The 22,368-nt window shown below is 44.2% G+C and overlaps 1 protein-coding gene across 1 annotated transcript in view; it reads right to left on the bottom strand.

Annotated features, from left to right (window-relative positions):
- The window catches only part of ANTXR1 (ANTXR cell adhesion molecule 1), a 107,863-nt gene that overhangs the window by 13,681 nt on the left and 71,814 nt on the right, over nt 1-22,368 (bottom strand). The window contains exons 15-17 of the mRNA XM_075174666.1: nt 16,680-16,775; nt 16,007-16,174; nt 8,691-8,771 (exon numbers count right to left, since the gene is read on the bottom strand). Of these exons, the coding sequence (XP_075030767.1) occupies nt 8,691-8,771; nt 16,007-16,174; nt 16,680-16,775 (345 nt within the window). The remainder of the gene's footprint in view (nt 1-8,690; nt 8,772-16,006; nt 16,175-16,679; nt 16,776-22,368) is intronic.

Below are 22,368 nucleotides of genomic sequence, written 5' to 3'. Positions count from 1 at the left end.
AAACAAAAATATATTCTGCAAGTTTTGCACAGTGAGGCACACCTGATGGTCTAATTCCCTCTCCCACCAGTCTAGAGGAGTATTGGTCTGACCCAGCAAGAGTTTTGCACTCTCCGCCTCCTACGGCCCGATCTCCAGAGGCGGTACCTGCTCCGGGCTCTAGCACACGTGCACACACGCGTATATTCAGTTTTGGCTGGAACTCTGCACTGCTCCTTCTTTGGAAGCTGCATGGAGATGTGCTGAGGGAGAATGAACTAGCAAAAGTTGTTCCTTGCGGTTAAAGGAAGACTTGAACTACATTAACAGATTATTCCAGCTGGTGGTGTAGATCCTTTTTTAGCATTCAGATAAATTAGCACTGCCACACTGTCTCAGCGTTTCTCGCTGCATCTGTCTATACCTGCTCTTGCCCCTTGCCTCAAACAAGGCTGAGATTCTGGTTTTATTTTACACCTGCACAGCAGCTGGCACAATGGGTTCGATTTAAGCTGATGCCTGGAGCATATGAATGCACCACTGTAACGAACAAGGAGCAAGGCCCAGGCTATGTGGCAGCACTGTCCCTCTATTTTTAATTTAGATTTAATTTCCTTCCATTTCAGCACCGTGTGGGCAGTGAGAGACAACTAGTTATTCTCCAGATAAGTCTTTGCAAGTACACAGCTTTCTCCACGTGACAGGGAAAGTCATGGAAAGGAGACTTTGTTTTCTGAGAATTTGCATTTGCCAGAAATAAAAAGACACTCACATTCCTCGAATGGCACAACAGTCAATGCTAATCTCCTCTGTGAAACACCCAATTATGTGCAGCAGATTAAGGTTTTTCAGGTTTTTCAAAGCATAAGAACGGACAGAGAAGGAGGAAATTTTACTGTGACGTGGTAATGATTCAGGCTGCTTTTTTCCTCCTCTGCATTTTTTAGACACAATGATGATTGCCCACTCAGCCAGGAGCGCGCAGGGGGGGTTGTCCCATGAACTGAGAATCATGGTCTGCTGAAACAGGTAAACTCCTGACACAGGTGCCAAAGATGGCGTGTGGACAGACTTGGCAAAGCTAGCTCCCAGTTCCCACTGAGTTTCTTCTTGTAACACCACACCTTGCCAAAGAAAAATTCACTCTGGCACACCATGTAAGAAACACTGCTGGACTTCTACTTTAAATCATATAGGTCTAAAATGTACAGACTTGAATCTCCAAACCCTGAATCTCTGTACTATTAGCATCACATTGTAACCACGTGAACCCACAGGCCACTGTGCAAACCTACACCCATACCTGTAAATACAGTTGTCCCTGCCCACAGCCATATCTGTTGCTAATCCTTTAAACCTATTACCGAGCTCCAGCCATTTTCACAAACGCTTTGGGAAAGAAAATACGTTGGATTAGCCTCATTTAGAGGTCAGGGAAAGCCTCTGAGAAGTGGAAGGTGATTAAGTGGCTTGGTCAAGGTCACTCTGTGTGTCAGTGGCAGAGACTGGAGCGACTCTAGGCTTCAACTCCCAGTCTAATGCCCAAGCCTCAGATCTCCCTGCTGCCATATGAGAATAGCCCACAAACCTCCAGCTCAGCTGGACATCTTAGATCTAGAATTATAACAGCAGGATGCAAATTAAAAGAGCTATCCACCTCTAGGCTTAAGACTTTCAGACCGGTGTTGGCTGGGGTCGGACAGCTCTTTGCTGTCCCCTGTTGCACAGCTGTGTAGAGGTAGGTCCCCGGGCAGCAGCATTAGAGCGCATGCTCTAGTGATTCTCCAGAAACACAGTGGGACTTCACATGTGGGAGCAAGTCCTTGCTCTGCAGAATTGGGCCCTTCACAAAACACGGTCATTTGGGATGAACGGCTGATATAATCCAGAGTGATCATCTGAACTCCTTAGGCTGCACAAAACACTCGCAGTGAAGCCTGAAATCAAGTTACTTTGAGGTTTTGGCATTTCACTGTAATACAAAAACATTAGTGTGATCGTAGGACAGAGGGAGTTTTGTAAGCTTTTGTTGAAAAACAGTGCTTTTCTGCAGTGAAGATTCACACAATTTGGCTGTAAATTTGTCTTATTTCATACTCTGACTGTTCTGTTGCTATTAAGATCATTTTTTTATGTCAGCACATGCACACACACACATTCTTCCTTTCATAGTAAAAAGAACAATTGCAATTACTTTAATGGGGACATTTTCATGTATTTCATAGCCTCATCCTCTCATCGTAACTAACCACAATTTGTACCAGAACCATATCACTGAGATCTAACAAGACACGAGCTTATGTGATTTCATCAGTAAACTTGCAAAATTATGCTAGTTCTGGAAAAAGCTCCTCTCCCTGCACCTTCATTAATTTAGGTAGGACACATCTTTACACGTATAATTACACATGGTTTTGTTATACTTTTTCTCCATTTTTATACCGATCTATATCTATATTTACCTATACAAACACAAAATGAAAATGCAATTAATGTAATGCAATAAAAATTTAAAATATAATTTGCTCCCAGATTGAGATGCACCTGGTCAAGCCTGAGCTTGAAACACATTTTAATGATCTCCCCATAAATTCTTGACAGAACAATGTTTCTTAAGGAAATGCAACTGATACTTCGAAGAGACACTGATTACTTGGACCCTGTGCTTAGTGAGCAATTTGCACAAATAAGCATTCCATTACTCCATGATAAAAGCAATGAAGTTTTCTAAAAAATATATACATTTTTACATCACCCCTATCTGATGATGTTTCGAATGTAAAAATAACCTCATTAATGCTGACAAGAATGCAAACCTAGTCTCTCGAAAATGTGAGAAGACCACAGGAATCCCATGTGACTCTGACTTCCTTGCCTTATTGGAAACATCTGTGTCTGTGGTAACCTCAGACCATTTCCAGGTTTGACTCCAAAAAAAGAATTTCACAACCTTTTTGTGCATCTTGGCCTCTCTGGGTGCACTGCAAAACAGGTACTGAACATCCCTCTCTTTTCCTTTTGCTTTGGGATAAAAGATGCATTTTTAAAAGCCTTCTGCAAACCAGACCAAAGTTTGGTTCCTGGTTTTTCTTGCAAATGCAGACAGGCATGTGGCCAGTTGTTGCAGATATAACAACATGCTGATCAGGACCTGTTGCTGATATCAAAAGCCATAGCTTTCACAGAGCCGTAGTGGTCAAAGCCCGGTAAGACTCTGGCTCAGGCTGCTGCCACGCCATGGGCAGGCATCCTTTCTGGCAGTTCTCCTTGAAGAGGTCTCAGCTCTCTGTTGTCCAGAAACATCTAACCCTGTATCCAGCACTTACCAGTCAGTTATTTCTGTAACTGTACCTTTTGCAGTGAAGAAACAGTGCTAGTACAAGGAGGCATCTCAACCTTGATTAAAGGGTTCAGGGCATGAACAGACAAGATGCAAAGGGGATTGTCTGAGGTCACACATAGGAGGAGGACTGGAAGTCCCCACATTATCCACTGCAATGTATATAAATTGCAAATTTATTAGTCACTACCCTTGAACCAATGTCTTGTTACAGACTAATGTGAACGTCAGGGCAGGGGACGTCTTTCTTGACAATTTGTGTGGTACCTAGGAAGCTGCGTGAGCTACAGCAGATAAACAGTAACAATTAGTCAACAGAGTGTTTCAAGCTGAATCCATGTTTCGTTCTACGCAAGCGATCTTTTTGAACAGCTCAGCTAATGTGCTGGCAGTGGATAAAGTAACCGATTATAGCAAGGGATTGCTTATATATGAATATGATGTAACCCTGGGATTAAGTCCAATTCCTTTTCAGGCTCCAAAGCAAACAGAGATGGCCTTTCAGTTATTCTTCATCTGGCTTCACTTTTCTATGTTGACCAGCGGGTGAATTAAGGTGCCCATTCAACAACACCAAGAGTCCGATATCTGCTTCCTTCTTTTCTTCAGGAAAGAGAAGGAAGGAGGTACAAATTGCTTTCAAAACAGCTCCTCCTTGTAGCTTTTAGGAATATCATATGGTCAAAGGCTCCCGTCTGCAAATTTCAGGCTCCTCTTTACTAGCCATAAAATTTGCCTGCAAGGGCGATGTAGCCTGAGAATGCACCATGTGGTTGGTTTTTAATCTGGTGGCTCCGTTTGAGGCTGCTGGTTACTGTAGGATGCTTTGCTAATCACTGGTTCTCTCATTCCCAGGGCATGTCCATGCTGTAAAGACTGCTATGGCTGGCAGTTTGTACGTAGCTGGCGGCGTGGGCATGCTAGTTTGCTGCTAAGTAACTCTGAAGTATTTATTCCACTTGTGTCGTGAAGTCTACGCTGAGCGGCTGCACGGTATGACTGAAACTCAGCTAGTTAGTCTGAAACTCCTCCGGGTGACTGCCAGGTATAGGAACCAGAGCGCCCAGCCCAACCTCCATTGCCTCCATTCTGCAGAGGGCCTGGGAGAGGAGCGATGGGTGGCCTGGGCCCCAGCGGCACAGCAGATAGCACGTACTGCAGCACCCTGTGAAAGGATGGCATCGGGATGAAGTTAGGCGGTCCGGAAAAAGCTGGAAAGCTAAAGCTGTCCTGCCTTGTGCAGCAATACCTCAAAGGCCTGCATCTGACTGCCTGAAGCTTCCTGTCTTCTGCGACTGGCAAGGCTGGTTCACACCAGTGCATCAGGGCTGAAGTTTCAAACCATCTGTGCCTCCACTTTAAAACCACACGACTGGCTTGGAGTTGTCAATACCAGCTCTGATGGGCCCCCTTTGCTGACAAGCTGGGTAGAGCCCTCCTTTATGCTTCCCAGCAGAACAGGATCAAACCCAAATTAGCCAGTGGACAGCTATGAAAGTCCGCAGACTTGCCGCTGAAGATTTTGCAACCTGGTGAGGACCAAGTCTGTCCTCGCTGTGCCCCTGGTCCACGCTCCCTGGTCCAAAGGAGCTATTTGGAATCATATGGAGAGGCCACAGGAATTCATAGCTGAGGTCACCACTGCCAAAACAACTCTTACAGCTCTACCCCGCTGGTTAATCTTCAGCCTGGCAAACCCTACACCAGAAACACATGGCTGGGAGAGCATCTACGTGTCTGTGTGTGAATGTGCAGGGCTGCCAGGGTGTGAATGTCCTCCGCAGTGCTGTCCTTCAGCATCTCCTGCACTAGGAACATCGAAGCCTGTTGGATACAGTTGGCCTCGGTCTGAATGTCAGGTCAAGGAGGTGACGTGCCGCATCTCAGAGCGCTGTGCCAAAAGACACCTTCCTCACACTATAGCTGTCAGCCATCAGACATACCATACGCTTGGCAGTATTCCTGGCATGTGACCAGGTGTATAAATGTGCCTGCTAAGTTGTGCACAGGCCTGTGCACAGGCCATGCATCCACCACAAAGCGGTCCTGTCTTTGGACAGCGAAGGGTTGAAATGCTGTTGCTGCGAGTGTTGTTGCAAGCCGGAGAGATGCCAAGAACTATGTCCCAGGTTGGATGAAGGAAATGATGAACAGATTATTAAATTTATATTATCAAACATCCACTTCAGAGGAAGGGCTGTGTTCATAAGTAATCCAGAGGCCCTCTCATTGTGATACTGGTGAAAAGTCTCCAAGCTAACGGCAGGGATTGGATCCAAGCTCATCAAAACCACCCCTGACTTCCCGGGCGGGGATTCTGGCCACACAGTTGGTTGCACGGGAAGAAATTTCCCATCATTTCAGTGCAACACATCCGATCCTTTTCTTTTGCAACTGTCCTACAGACACAGATTTCCTTTCAAAAAAGATATTCTGTGGAATTGCTCCTTTTCCTTGATATTTCTTCTTGCAAGGAAAGCAAACTGTTCACACTGACTCGGGACTATCTGCATTGAACGCACTGACAGCTGCAGTCAACACTGGCAGATGTTTCCATGCTGCCGTCCCCATCAATTCAGCACTGACCTTCCCACTGGATTTCCAATCACACCAACACAGTAATGTGTTTTATGAGATAATATTTGATGTTTGCTGACTTGGGAGAAGCCACTAGCCTTAAAGTAGCCTGAATCACGCAGCCTTTGTATCCTAAGGTTCGGACATGCATTTAAATTTCTCTTAGAAGAACAGTGGCACAGAGAAGAATAGAGGGAGATTGGCAGGGATCAAATAGGGCTTAGAGTCTCCTTATTTTGTGAGGTGCAAATTTTGCAACTATTTTTGCAACCTTTTGCTTTTCTTTTTGACTAATTTGTCTCCCAAGGCACAGCTGTAGATTGTGGTAGTTCGGTTAGCAGCAATACTGCCTCATCCCTTCACAGTCCCTTGCACAGAAGCCTCTAATGTTGTAAGGCCAACCTTCCTAATGCCCAGCTCTGGTAAAATCATTTTTTACGTCTACAAAGGAGAAAGTGAGATATGACAGACTACCAGCATCCAAATCATGGGGAATGTCTATAGCAAGATGGGAGATGACTCAGAAATCTCAAAGCTGAACCCAGTGCTTGAAAGCTAGATTCTTCCCCCTACTTTAAATCTGAAGTAGGGAAACAACCCCCACATTTTCCTGAATAGGGGAGGGGAAAACCCTGCCTAATTCTGCCATTTCAGCTGTGTAAACTAATGAATGTCATTTTAGTGTTTTACAGTGAGTTCTCATACTGGTTTTGCCTGTACTGTGGGAGTGACATCACCTGGCAGTTATGTCACTACTGTAAAGGAATAAACATAAACTGCTCACTTAAATCTGAAAGTGATTAAAAACATCGAGAGGGTCACACATGGTTATTCAAAGACGACAAACACTCAGGCTCATAGTTTTGTTACATGAAGGAAAACAAATGTTCTAAGAGCAGTCTACCCTCTGAGAAGCACTTCATATCTACACAGGAAAGTGCCCAAACATTTGCAAGTCGTCCAGGAGTCACCTGGAGAGAAACAGGTATTTTAGCAGCTATGAGCCTGGGTGCATTTTCAGCCAGCTCCTCTTTCACACTAAATTACACTTGCACCCAAGTCAGAGATCCTTTATAGCACAGCAGAATCATAAAGAACTTAATTTACTTCGAGACTGGATCATATAACACCCATATGGGCTAATTCTGCTATGCTGACAGGACACAGAACTGCACGTCTAAGAGATGCATCACCAAAAAGAGATGGAGCCTGCTGTCAGTTGCACTAATATAAATTGCTCTTAACTGTATTGGCTTCAATTAAACTGCTCTAGCATAAATGCAAGTGGCATCTTTCATGTAAATAATCTTAGCTTGTCAAGTCAAAAAAGTTATTCACAGAATAGGCATTCTTCAAACCCTGATTTCTGTGGGAAAATTGCCAGGCATTAGCAATCTGTATGTTATGAACTTTTCTCCCAGAAATCAATATCACACTCAGTGAAGACATTTTAGCAAATCTTCCCCCTGACGGAATAAAATATTAAACCTTTTTATTCAGAAAAGTTAATTAGTCCTGTATTCAATGGAAAACCTTACAGGGAGCCAAATGTTACAGAACTATGATTCTCCACCAAAAAATTACATTGTTGTTTCATGTGCAGTTGAGTTTCCTGAAGCCTTCACAATGCTACACAGTTACTTACGCTTTGGGCCAAATATATTCCTGAAGCAACTCCAAGATCCTTTGTTGATTTATGGCAGCGGTGTGTAAACTGACCGCATAAGACATTAATATAACTGACATTTTTCACCATGAGGTGAATGTGGACAGGGGCTCAGAGAGATGTTGAATCTCCACCCTTGCAGATACTAAAAATTGGATTGGGAACAGCCCTGGGCAACGGGGTGTAACCATCTGAATTGCAAGGAGTTAGGGGACGTCTCATGGCTACCACAGGGATTTCAATTCACCCATGCTGGGTACCTTGAACACAGACTGAATTTGCAAAGCTGAGGTGCAGCTCTCGCTCCCCCCTCGCAGCTGCACGTCCCTGGGTGTCTGCTGGGTGCTTAGAGCTGAACAACACGTGAGTGCGTGTTGGCCACTTCGGTGCTCGGGCTAGATAGCTCTAGAGATAGTTTGGGATAACTGGCCTGAAGTTGTTTAGGAAGCACCCAGACATTTAATTCCACTGAAAAGGAGGAGATTAGTACCTTGGAGATGAGAGGTAGCTCTATAGTATCCTGCTGTCATGGACAGTATCATTCCTGTAAAGTGACATTAGTCCATTCTCTTCAATGGCTTCTGTTTCCACCCAATAAGCTCACATTAATATATAGAAATTTGCATGAACCCAGTTTTTACTAGAAATATATGGGAATACTTCCTCCCTTTCACACAACAGTCCAAACCTCATTCTGCAAACTTTGCTTTATAAAAGTGCCCATGAAGTTTAAACCTATGTAGCAAAATATATATATATTTATGTATGTTCAGAGTTTTATTCCAGAATGTAGGATTTTAATGAATGAAAATATGCAGAAATATTCCTTACTATTCATTAGAACTATTTATGTAATTAATTGAAAGCAGCTATATTATCTAGAGCAAGACTGTACTGGGCTCTTCGATGGGTATTTCTGTCACTGCACCTGGACAGTTTTCATACTTGAAACTGTATCAGGCAAACCGCATGAACTGCAGTTGCAAACAAAACTGACAGACGTGACTGAATTTTTGTTTCTAAGCTGTCATGAGTATCTGCCTTCAGTCCCACATGTAAAGGCAGTCAGAAACTTTAGAGGGATTTTATTTTTCCCTTGCTGTAAAAAAATGTTTTGAGACACAGTACCTTGTCTCCTGGCTGCGGGCGCATCACAGATACACGGTCATAACCTTTCCGCAGCAAGACCCAGAGAGCATCCAATTTCCCCTGCAATGAAAAGAAACACAGTGTTATCTTCCGTGCAAGAATAGGTGCGCTGTGCAAAGTGCAGTGTAGGGACAACGCAGCTTAGATCTACACATTTTTTACTTAATCATTTCCTGTGCTCGTGCAAGATGCTGGAAAGCAATGTTTTCTCTCACAGAAACTCGCTCAGAACTTGCTGCAAGTGCAAGGGAAGAGGCTTTCAGATGAACAATAAGCAGATACGTCTGCCAGTCAACAGTATCCACGTGTCTAGCCTTTACGTATTCTTCTGAAAATCTCCAAAGGTAACAGGTGAGTTAGATACCCCCTGGGCTGAGGGAGAGTCTGATACCTACTCAGCTCCTGACATCGTTGCTAGCAAAATGCTAAATCAATGCAGAAAGCGATCAGGTGAATTTATACAATGCATTTCCTAACTATTCTGCCTCCTCCTCTGGCTGGCTGAGTGGCTTGCCTCTAGCTCCAGGTGACCACGGTGACACGTTAGAAACACTTTTGATTTATATCTCAAAACAATCTGCTGGGGAGAACCGACTGAAAAGCTGTCTCTCCACACAGCCAGGACAGCTGAGTCACAGCTAGGTGCTGCGTAACGACCCACTTAATCTTTCATGTCAGCTACATGCTAGCAAGAGAGCATCAGGTTACTGGGTCTCACACAAGCTCCCCAGTCCCACTATATTAATATCAGTTAATATTTGCATCTTTTCCAGGCAATAACACACACCTTTCAAGGACCTCCATTCCTATGAGCTCAGTGTCAGCTGCCCTACAGATGCCACCCTCAACGCATTGCACTGGTTTTGACAAGCTGTTCACCTCACTGTGTGGTCTCATACCCAAATGCACACGTGTGCACACGCACAGACCCAGACAAGTTTTGCTGAAAACCCAACGTGTTGAAATCTCTTGTTGACAGAAAGTTGGGAGGTCGGACAGAAAGAGATGTGGGGTCGGACCCTCCCTGCCATTCCTGCAATGCTTCTCTGCAATGCAGACAAAGTGTTCATTCCTGATTGAAATTCAGCAGCGACACAAAATGCCAAGCCCACGGTTATTTTCCAAATGAGCTGAACAAGGCCAGAAGGAGCAGCACGGGGCTCTGCAATGTAGAAATATCCACCGAATCATCTGCTCCAAAACATACCTCTGCTGCTGAAGGATTCCCTGCTATATCCCCATTCTAATAGGCCAGGGTTTGACTTTCGAAATGATTCAGCTTCTGGGCGATCTGCAGAAGGGTTTACACAAGGGCAGCACATTGGCTGGCTCAGTGGAAGGCTACAGACATATTACAAGCTGAAGATTAATTTATCAAACTCTCTTCACATGAACTTCATTTGACCCTTGGTCTGTTAAGTGCACGATACCCAAAGATTTGTAAAAGTTTCTTGAGAGGGTTAGCAACAGACAGTATTTATTAAGCTTTCCATTAGTGTTGCTCTGGATGCTACAAATGCTATGATACGGAGCAGTTCACAGTCAGTGAACTTTATTGTATCTGCAGAGACGGAGACAAACGGAGACAAGCTACTCTGAGAATGTACAAAGTTGTTCCTTGGCACAAAACTATTTCCTGCGGTCGAGAGCATCAAACCCAAAGACCTAGCTACCCCTGACTGGACTTAGAAACTCATGTATGATCACTACCTGTTTCCTGGAAATAAAGACTACAAAAATTTTATGATAGCAGAATTGCCTCGTATAACTATTATGGGACAAAATTAAGCAAATGGAAATGTAAGCTGAATATTGCAGTAGTGGTGGGAAAAGAGCAAGTAGCTTCATTAACAGTAAGGAAGCTTGCTTTCCTGAGAGCTTGGGTCTCATGGCTGATAGGAAACTTCGGTGTCTGTGAAGGTGAGACCTTCCTGACAGCCAGGGTATTTATAAGGTCCTTCTGTGGCCCTGGTTCTCTGGTATCTAATTAAAGACTCAATGCACTCAATGTACACTCTTCCTTTCACGGGGACAGAGAGTCTTTCTCTTCCCTTTTCAAGAAACCATTAGGGCCGTAATCCTCTTTGAGACCTATATTCCTCAACCAGCGTGTTGAGCCAATGGTTCAAAGCTTATTTGGGAGTTGGAAGGATACATGGGTGGAGACAGACACACAGAACGACTGCATAGATCTTGTTTCCATAGGATACTGGGGAAAAGACTTCCTAAGGTGAGAGCCAGGAAAGTCTGTTATTCTCAAAGGAAGAAGCAAGAAACTCCTCTGACGGACTCTTCTGCATTTGGACAGCACCACCTCTTAGACCTGAGGGAAGCCATCCCTGTCTACCCCAATCCATCTTTCCCCCTACATCAGAGCCCGTTGAAGCTCTTGATCTCCTGTCCCCTCTGACAACTTAAGAAATAAGTACCTTCTTCCATCTCTCCTTTAGGAAACCAGAGGGAAAATTGCAACTTTCCATGGAACAAAAAAGTCCTTCTTACTCTGCTGTCCTAATTTCCAAGAGCCAACCAAGATTTCTTGGGACGAGCCAAGAGCTCCGTCTTTGGGAGTCTGAATGGAGCTTCAGGGTCTGCCTGAAACATCTGGGTGGAAGAGAGGGAGAGTGGATCATGGAAAGGATGATGTTGGTTGAAGAAACGAAAATGGCAATGCATTCACTTGGAAATATAAATACTTCTGTACTCTCTAGGTGGGTGGGCTGTGTCTCTGTCTTTGGGAACTCCTTTGCAATTGAAGCACAAGGTCGCTTGGAGAAAAAAAAAAGGTCTGGAGGCAAATAAAGCTTTGAGTCCTACTAGATATGAAGTCCAGAAAGAAGAAACCATCAGGGCAGATGACAAAGGAAGGAGGCCATAGTTTCAGCCATTGCTTTAACATGAATGCATTCTCTTCCTGAATGAAGGCGAATTCAGCACTGTATCGACCCTGGTCTAGTGAATGACCTGATACCTAGAGTGCTCCTGAGACCTGGTGGCGTCAGCTGGAGGCGGTTTTGTAAGCTGCCTATAAATCCAAGCTGCCCTTGGGCCTCTTCTAGCAAGGAAGCTGTGCCATGTCAGCTTTGTAAATAGAGACAGGAGGGACAAAGGCTCAAAAATGTGCCAGGGACACATGGCTTAGTACATGCTTAAGCAGCCTCCACTTCGGATTCACCTGAGGTTTCTTTTTGAGAGCACCAGTTTTTGGTTCAACCTCAGCCTTGAGGTGTGCATGTGAGTTTTGGTGGATAAACAGTGAGTTTAGCCTTGTCTTGTGGTCCCTTCTGCATTGTTTTTTAGAGACTGACAGTGGTCCTTTTGAAGTCAAACAAGTACTATAAATGCTCTGAGGAGGCGGAAGAAAGGAGAGGTAGCTAGGTAGGCAGGTAGATAAAAGCAGAGGTAGAAATAGAGGTAGGAGGAAAGCTGCTAACCAATCCAAGGCATACAGAGCTGCGTGGCTGGCTGTAGCAGGGAGCATGCCCTGAACCAAATTAAAACTAAAGGCATGGTCCTTTACAACCCTTCACTTGCATCTACATTTTGTGCTGCCCCTCCCTCTGTCAGACGAACTGAGGATTTGGCAAGTTTCTTAAGAAGTTTTCAGACTTGTCATTCTCCTTGGATTATTTGCACTGACTTTTCAAACTGTTGCAATGATATTTTAAAAGCTGGATAATCCAGTTGGCATCATGCTAAGAAGTAACAGCAGCAAATAAGAATAACAATACTAATAATAACCACAACCTGTTAAGTGTCAGTAGCCACATTTGGTAGCAAATAAATCTCTGGAGCATTTCAAAAAGCAATCTATCCACTCTCAGCTGTCTACCTACCTTATAGACGTTACTCTGGGAGGAGTAACAAAGAGAGGGAAGAAAAACTCCATCAGATAAACTGGCAAAAGGCAGAACACTAAGTAAAGGCTGGCACTTGTGCTGCATGGAGAAAAGGAGGCCTGTTGGCCAGCAAGATGACTGGCCCTAAAATGTGAATTTCCTGGCTCTTTGTCAGATTCAAGCTACCTTGGTTTGCAAGGAACCTGAGATTTAGTTCCTTGCACTCCTCCTTTACTAATGATTTTGTTTAAGTAGCTTGTTACATGCGTATTTATCTACCTTCCGAAGAGGTGTTTCAACCAGTCCAGTGGAGCGGGCGGAAATTTAACATCTGCTTTAACCAAAAGAGCCGAGTGCACTTGGAGCACAGGGATGAGGGAAAATTTAAGCTGAGTGTCAGGAGACATTTCCTATGGGTGAGGTCTGGTAGTCTGTGAAATATTGCCCCTGAGAAGTGGTGGAAGCCTCTATGTTATTTTAAAAACCAGACTGGAAAAAGCAGTGAAGGATAGATTCAAGTTAGCAGTCCTGCTTTGGCTGAGAGTACAGACCCAATGACCTAAATAGGCTATCCCTCCTCGCCTCCCCCTGCACGTTATGACCCTGTGATAGCTTCCCTGCATAACACAATGCAAATTCGTCTTCAGGACAAGAGCTTCTGCCAAGAGTGCTGATGAATTTTGCTCATTCCTGCTTCATAGGAATGATCCCCTCTGTTATTGATGTGCGCTCATGATTGTATGTGGGGAAAGTGTTATCCCGTCTGCATACACTGTCTTTTTGGGTGCAGTTCAATAAGGGGTGTGGTGGCAATTAATAATTAGGTAAATTCTTGCCCACAGACAGACTCAGGCTGCTAAATACTATCCAGATGTGGAATACCCCGAAGTTATGGGAGTATTTGGATAAGGGGTCTTGGAACTGTCCTTATACTGTATACAATCTGAATGGTAGATAAGAGAGATCTTTCTAAAGGAATTAAGAATCTGTATCACCCATGAGATACTCCGAATATCTGTAGGCCCCCTTATAACTGAATTCTTGCTGTTACAAAGCAAAAGCCATTTCTAGTTAGAGTCAGAACTGAATCTGAACCCTACATACATTGAATCTTTTCTCCATGCCTCTCTTGAACTTTGGAAAATTTCCAGCTGGGACACAGATCTGCCACAAACTTGACTCCTCTGTGCAGAACTGATTTCCTATCATGCCAAATAAACTCTGAAAATTAACTGAAAGTCTCCTGAGGCTGTAATCCAACAGCATGAACTGGTGAAGGAAGAGGGGAGAAACTCCACAGTATCTTCTATGGGAAAGGACCCAGCTCTCAACTAATGATCTCAGGTAGTTGTACCCACATGGATTCCAGCTGCCTGAGCATGGATTCAGGGCTCTTTGTGCTAAAATCAGTGTTTCTGTCAGCTCCTCGGTGGTCAGAGTATAGCTTTGTGTGCTGTGAACCCTTCTGACTGCAGCATGCAAAACTGAGCTGTGTCTCTCAGCTGGATGAGGTCATTTCCATGAGCACGCAGTAGGAGTGAAAAATCTCCCAGATGGGATGAGTGTGTTTTACCAATGCTTTGCACTGATGCAAAATGACAGTGCAATGCATTTAGGAACAAAGGAGCAGCTATATGGGATGGTGCTTACTGCATTCCCCACTCTGAACTGAAAACAGTTGACTCTCTAACCTGTCCCACTGTGGGAATGAATACCCTTCGTGAACACATGTTGAAGACATTATAACACAATTGCAAATGACTTGTTGGAGGGCTATGTTTATTAGATGATAATCTTTAAGGGGGAAAAGAGAGAGGGCATTGGACCAAATCTTCAAAGAGGCTCACATTTCCGTATCCTCCGGAAACCACTCTTACTCCCTTGTGCATCCTTGCCATTCCCATCACTGGATTTGAACCAGCTGCAAGATCAATGACTGAGGAAAGCCAAAACACATGACTTGCCCAAATTCCTATGGGCACTGCTTGGAGCCGATCAGTAACAAGAAACATTGCAGGGAAACCTGGGTGTGCTGCAGTGTAATATATCGGCGTTGCAATAACTTGGCTAATAGAGTATATCTGACTAGGTTGACTGCTACTGAGGAGGAAGAAAACAAGAGAATAAAACCTCTAATTTCCAGCAGTGAGGCAAGTGCCTCCCCATTCCCCAGCATAAAGTTTAAGGCGAGCTCTATACACCAAAATGTTTACTACATATGTTACACACAACCTCTTGGCAGACTACTTGCAGATAAATTGCCTGTAGAGGGTTTCTAAGACCCTAACCAGCATCTCCGCTCTTCAAAATGAGATCCAAGCTCCAGTGGTGCAAGATTGGCACTTGGATATGAATTGGGCATTTTCAGCCTTTGAGACTGGTAACTACGGCGCTGGTCCAAATAGCCCCAGACTGAAAAGAGGCGAGAAGGCTATTAGCATTTCCCAAAAGAGTTAAACCTGAGAAATAGGAGTGCGGGATTATTTTTTTTTCTTTTCATTAGGGTAGTTCTACAGTAGTTAAGCCTTTCCTGAGGACAGCTTAATTTGTCCTGAATGCAAAAGTTTAGGTTTCTATTGGAGTGCCCTCATACCATGCCCTGACTGATGCGACTAGTATCTGTTTTGTGTGGTTTGTTTCTCTTAATCCACAAGAAGCATTCACATGTGCAATGAAGAGTTTTGCTTCAGTGAAGTATTCAGTTGCTTGCTTGTTTCCGTCCCGTACACTGCCAACCATTTGTATCGGTGAAGACAAACTGAAGAACAGCGGCCTGCCCTTGGGACAGATGGCAGAGGAGAGTCTTCCCTGCGGGTGACCGTTGTGCAGCTTTGCACTGCATGTGAGTTTGACCTTCCACATCTGAGCCACTCTAATTCAGCCAAACACTTCTTGCAGGGCATCCCATCCTTGTGAGGCGAGCATGCTGCCCTGCAGCAAGCCTGGCCCCGTGACCCATGCCTGCTGGCAGACATCCATCTGCTGCACTGCAATCCTTGATCTGCTGAGGACAACTCTCCCTGGAGACATTTAGCAGCAATTTTCTTCCTATTTTCTCCCCTCTTTCTAAGGAAAGAGGATGCTATTTATTCCCCACGTCTCAGGGAATCTGCAGTGTGGACTAAAGGGCCTGCCCTTGGAAGTGCAGTCGAGTCTGTAAGCACAGAAGCCAGCTACACCACCGGAAGAGATCAGGATCCTACTCTGGTCTAAGAAAGCAATGCAAACCCAAAATCTGATCAACCTGTTGGAAAATTCCCATTGTCCCATGGGGCTCCTTTCTACCACAGCTCCCTAGGCGCGTGTTCAGTGGCAGTCCCTCATGCACAGCTACCCTAGCAGCATCTTGAGATCATAGGCTTGTGGACAGTTCTACATCTTAGCCTTGGATGTGAAAACACTTAACTCGGATCTCCTGGAAACATCCTATGCAGTACAACGCTGGACTGGACTTACCTTGATTGGAGAGTACCACTTCCGAGGAGAGGAAGGCCTGCGCATGTTGTTCGCAAGGTTCCTGGGTTCAGGGAACTCATATTCCTGTTCTGGCATCTTGACTCTGGCATTCTTGGCTTTCTCTAACTTAGCGCCTTCTTCTGTGGAGCCCTTTTCTCCCCAGCGTACCTGAAAAGATGGCATTAGGGCATATTACAATAGTAGCTGCTGTAGAGAGTTACGTCCCTGCTGTAGTAACTAGATCCTCGTCCATATTTTCCCAGTGTCCAATCCAAGATGAAGAGCGAGCTGCAGGCTGTGAAGCTTGTTTCTAGACTAGAGCCCAAACTTTGAACTTCTCCTTCTTTGTGATTTATGAGAAATGTGAGAATGGGGAAGGTTTTCTGAAAAACTAAAAATATTTCCTTGTAATTTGTATGGCAACACTGCCCCTGTATCCCAGGCACGGACTTAGATCTTACTGTACTAGAGGAAAAAGATGGTCCCAAACTTCAGGAATTTATGTTTGGCTCTCAAATATTCCTATATAAAAACTATCTGGGCTCAGATATACAAAAAAAGATTAAAGAGGTTTGTGCCTATCTCCTGAGTTTCTTGCTGGGTAAATTGCAGGGGAATATCACAGCTCAGTTCACAAATAGATCTTCTGATACATGAACTGGTATCTAATTACCTCCATTCGTTTGATGCCACCCACTCCTCGTCCACCATAATAAGAGGCATCTACTGTTGGCCATTTCTTCTTTGGAAGGCCGTCATCATCTTCCTCCTACAAAACCCAAGGAAAGGGTTGCACTCTTAGGAAGCACGACTAGAGATGGAAAGGAATAAACAGTCACAGGCTATGTGGTCCTTTGAGCCTGCTAGAGCCAGTGCAGTCAAGGTTCTGGTCTCTCACTGGTTATTTTCCAGAGGATGTACACTCACGGAAAGAAAATGTTTCATGATATAAACACCACCACCACTTGAAAGGTACAGTCCAGCTCCAGCAAGAATGTGATTTTTTGCCAGTTTTGGTTTTGGTTTTTTGTTTGTTTGTTTGTTTTGTTTTTGTTTTTTTTTTTTAGGAGACTCTGTCTTTCATCATCTTTAAATTCAGGGAAGTAAATTGTTTCCAAGTTGCAAAATCATTGAAGCAGCCACCAAAATAACACTCAGCAGAGCTCAAGAGCTGGGGTCTTTTGGCTGCAAGTCTGGTTGATACGCTAGCCATGAGTGATGGTAGCAGGGACTTACCTCTTCGCCATCCCTCCGCTTACGCCTGTGATTAGGGAGAGAACAGCTGCTGCTCTGGGGAGTGTTCCCTGACTCACGGCTCCCCATGCTGGAGGAACCCTCCAGGGCCCAGACAAATCATCGTATTGTAGTTCAGATTTGACAGGATGGGGGGAAAGTAAGAAAGCAAGCAAGTCGAATTTGCTCCTGAGTGAAGGCAAACCAGGAGTACATTTGGAAACAACCCCAGTGTGAATGCCCGACATGGAGATGAGGTTTTTTTGGCTGGCCAAGTGTAATAGGATGGAAAAGTCTAATGGAAAAGTTACAAGAATGGAATTAGCTCTTATAATGAACTTCTGCCTCCGCTGGAGAGGCTGCCCATGGAAGTCCATGTGGCTTCAGCGATTTTCACGGGCTTATGCCCGCAGCAAGTCAAGCCCTGTGTGAAAAATGAGACTTAAATTCTGTACAAATTTGAATGTGTTCTACCCTTACATACTGCAGGGAGAAACCTATGGTATGTCACCATACGCAGAGTCAAACGTGTTCAGGACCCTGGCCTTCATGATGACATTCAGATATGGCCAAATTAACAAATCAAGAACATCTCCTTATTTAAAATGAGTCCAGTTAAAGTTCTAGCGAGTGTATTCTATATATTCTATACTCTTTGTTGCATAACAACTCCACATATGCTCTGGCCTATATAGTGCCTTTCCCTTTAATTTCTGCAGTTCAGGCTGTGAACTGGCAAAGCAGAAAAGCAGAGTTCATCAAAAACGTGAAGTATTTCCTGTGAAAAATGTGGAGAGAAATGAAAAATGGTCCCTCTTTTTTTTTTCTTTCTTTAATTTTTCACAGGGATTTGGCAAAACTCCAAAACTTAGGAGCTTTCCAAAACTGGAAAAGCCAAAAATACTTTGAAATTGAACTCCCCAAGAGGAAAACTGAAAAACTGGGGGGAAAAAAATCCAAGACAAACTATGCTTTTCATGTCAAACAAAAGCATTTCTGTTTTTCAAAATACACATAAATTCAGCTGCAAAATTTGTCCTGATCTAAAGGAAGAGTGAACAATTGAGTCGTAAATACAAGGTTCCTCTCCTTCATAGCTGACCTCTTTCTCTCACTCTGGTTAGAGCTGCTGAGGCTCTTTGCTGCAACCTAAGAACTTAATATCTCTGCATGAAGTTTTCCATGAGGACTTTTTAAAAAAATTGGAATCAAAGCCATCTAAATATTTTCCTTCAGCAATTCTCTTTCTCTCTCTTTAGTTTAGCACAGACTGGACTTCTCACAACAGGAAATACCAAGGTTTAGGAAATCTTCCCCACAAGCCCTTAAAAGCCCTGCAAGTCACTTCAATCTAAGATAGGAGTGTTTCTGCCAGAACAACAACAGAAACAGCACACGCACAAAAAGACAACAGTGGACACTTGAAAAACAAAGGAGTCACAAGCTTTCTTCAGGATGAGCCTGTTTACATGTTTTGAAGGGCACGGGAGGTTTTGCAATACAAGCAAAAAAACCAAAACCACTCACCAGTGATGTCCTACACACTTGGCAAATGTGCTCACAACACACGTGAGTGGCTAAAGGAAAGCAGCTGGAAACTTGGGGGTCAAGGTAGGGGGACAGCAGGAAAACAAGCAGGAAGAGGCATACAATCCCCATGTCCAGCACCCCAGCTCACTGCCCCATTCACAAGATCTGAGCAATAACACAGGGCTCAATTCTCACGTCATGGCTCAGTTTTGCCCATATTTTTCTACACCTAGCTACAATCAGGTTTTGCCTGAGGAAGAACTGCATACAGAACTTCAGCTCTGACCCAGCAGCAGTATGAAAAACAGCCCCGGAAAATTCAAGTGCATTTAAGGATGCTGGAAATTGACTGTACAGAACTTGGCATCTTTCCACCCCCAAAATCTGCTTTAGATGGAGCTAGAGTTTCTTTTAAAAAATAAGAAGCAGCAAGACAGAGCTACGTTTCACAGTCAGAGATCCAGCTTCGTAACTGCTGGATTTCAGAAAACAAAGATCTGTGTTTATCTCAGAGTCCATGCCGGGCGCTCTATACTTCGACCCTGACCTGAGGGAACCTCATCTGTGGGTAACACAAGGATAATTCAGGCTCCGCTAGGGACATCTGAACCACTCAGGGTAAGAATTCAAACTAAATTTGGCCAGATATAAAAAAAAGTTTGGACAACTTACCCCTCTCCCCGCCCTTATAATTATTTTCACAGTTGCCTCTGCAATGCCTGAATCTTGTCAGAATTTAGCATTTATAGAGAGCTCTGCCGGCACAAAGCGCAGTAAGACACAACAGGACAATCGCTCCTCTGAGTAGGAGATGTTACCATCTAATTTTACAGCTAAGGAAATATGGAGGTGAATACGCTGTCCTCAAGGCTTCTGGCTCCTTACCGCCTCCTTTTTCTCCCAACGCCGAACTCATTTCCAAATTGCATGGCCACCTCTCAGACGCAGAGGCATTGTTACACTTCGAGGACACCTTGCTCGGTTCTCAAGAAACGTTTCCTCCCTGCTGCGGCAGGTTTTGCTTGTTACCATGCATCTAAATCGCAACTGCATAAACTCATCGCTTTGGTTTTTCTCATATCTTTGCCCGTCACTGGCCCCAGCCTGCAAACTATTGTCAGAAAGCACTCACAGGTCACAACAGCATCTAAAAGAAGATGTTCTGCTGGTGCTCTACTAAGGAGCAGACCGAAGAAAGAGCTCAGTTCTCATGAGGCACCAAAAAACTCACATATAAGCTTATCCTTGAGACACAAATGCTTAGAAAACCAGCCTTTGTTGGTCTTGCTGATCAAGGAAACTCCTAGTTTACCTATGGTACAGATTCTTAAAGATCCTGCCTGAAGTTACATCCTCCAAATGCAAAGCGCTGCAGTTAAGAGAAAACCCCCATTTTGATGAAGATGAAGGAGAAAGGATGTTGAGTTATTCCCACTCTATAGCTCAGACACTGAGCTACAGGGAGATGAAATAAGGTCTTATAAGGTCAAGGGAATTAACAACGGTGATCCCGTTGCAACTGTGATGTGATTAAATCCAACTTTCACAGCCTCTACGCTGAGCTTGATGTGCTAGGCCTGCCTAGATATTTCACATGAAATTTGGCTATAAAAGTCCACACCTTCATGGTGTAGTACCTACACCTCATCTGTTGCCAATAACATCCCAAATCTTTTTCTTTTAAATGCCCGTCTCTTGAAAGGTTCCTTTTCTCCTCCTCCCATATTTCCGCAACTCCCTGTAAAAGGAGAGTAACAGGGAAGGAAAAGAGCTGGCATACCACTGTGACCTGGCTTTATTTCAGGAATAACAGAATACATTTCCTGCCTTGGTGTCTACAAAAAATTCTTATCAGATCCTTTCTGGGGAGCTTATTTTACTATCTCCCCAGCAAGGCTTTTCAGGAAGAGAGGGGAAAACTATTTGGAAAAGATTAATAAACACCAATAAATGAGGGTGGCAAGCAGCTCCTCGAGCAGATGAATCCCTGTTAGCCATTCTCTGACCTCATGAGTGTTCAGCTGTGGGAGAAAGAGATGAGTTCCCAAAGATCAAACTGGTTCAAGCTGAACAGGTGGTTTCAACCGTTGGCTTAACAATAGCTGCCATGCAGTGAGTTAAATTCCTCCTTTTCATGCTGGCCTCCCATGACAGTGATAATTACCCTTCAGCATCTCATGCCTCTGCTGAACGGTCCTTTCTCGCCAGGACTTTCTTGTGTGAGTTTGCTTTGGTGTATGTGGGTTAGATGACAACAGACATAAGAATTATCCAATTACAGGCTGGTTGGTGGCTTGGCTCCGGTGCCATGCTAGGGGTGACTGTGGAGCCTGGGTGATAGAGCAGCATGGAAAAAACAGGTCTGAGTGATGAGGAAAGGGCACGCTCTGGTCATCTGGTAGATCTCCTGCCTGGTTTTGCCAGACTTCAGGGAACTTTGTGTCCCTGAATCCCTTCTGTGGGACAAAGCGCTGCCATGACAGAAAATGAAGATACAGCAGTGTATTTTAACATTGCCTGGTCTCTGTTTACAGGGCAAGGAAGCAATGAGAACAGAGAGTGCCTCTTGGAAATACTTTGGAGGGCTCCAGTTTATGCACTCTCTGACTGCAATCAGACTCTGTCCTTCTGGGGGCTGACTAGCAGCAGCATGGGTCACATAGTGAATAGGAAATTGCTGGAAGCTGCAGAGCCCTGCAGGTTGGGTTTTTTTGATGTAGAAGATGGGTTGCTGTAGTGAGAACCAGCTTTAGCCTCGTGGTAAGTTTCTAGTCTGAGTTGAGTAAGAGTTGTTCCAATAAGCCCAGCCTGAAAGTGATGGGACACATGACGAAAAGCAGCTGTGTCTTCCTCCAACAGGGCTAGAAAAAGCCTTCCTATTCACTGGAGGTAGAAGAATGTGGTTTTGATCCACCATCAATGACTAATCACAGGCCAGAAAGGTGCTCACTGGCTCCTCGAGGCATTTCACCTCTTCCGATTGGCATTAACTCAACCTTTCCTGGCTGTAAGTAAAACCATCTGTCCTTCATCTGGGCTTAACCTCCTCTAGTATCCTGCGTTGTCTGAGGAGCACAGCGGTAAGTTGACGACATTTGCAATTTCTGAATGAATTAATTGGAAGTTTCTAGCCAATAAAGATTTCCTTCACCAACAGTGAGTGTGTCTCCAATATGTCTCAAAAGGCCTTTAAAGTAGAGTTCAATAAAACCTTTGGCGGGTTTGACAGCAATGCTACTTTCCCTTCATTGTTACAGTATAATGCATTCTCCTTGCAGTGCAAAGACATATGGGCCTCAGCTCCCAAATCTGCTGATGCAAGAATTCCTCTTGTCTTTTTTTTGCCAAGATTTTTGGGAGAAGAAAAAAAATCTTGCTGTAGCTGTAATGCTGCTGCTTAAGGGATTAGCACTCTTCCATGCGGCAGTTGAGCAGTTGCTAGGTTTTCTGCAAGGGAGAAAGCTATCTGCAACACGTAAGAAAAACTGGATTGCAGAAAATCAACTCCATCTTCTATTTGATTTGAGCAAAGTAGAAAACCTGTGAAAGCATCATACTACTGCCAATCCCATTCTGTGGACCAGGCTCTGTAAGAATAA

The sequence above is a fragment of the Calonectris borealis genome, chromosome 27 (genome assembly GCF_964195595.1).
Source record: "Calonectris borealis chromosome 27, bCalBor7.hap1.2, whole genome shotgun sequence".
NCBI classification, from domain to species: Eukaryota; Metazoa; Chordata; class Aves; order Procellariiformes; family Procellariidae; genus Calonectris; species Calonectris borealis.
The sequence above is the reverse complement of the archived record's forward strand: the minus strand, read 5'-3'. Positions and strand labels throughout refer to the sequence as shown.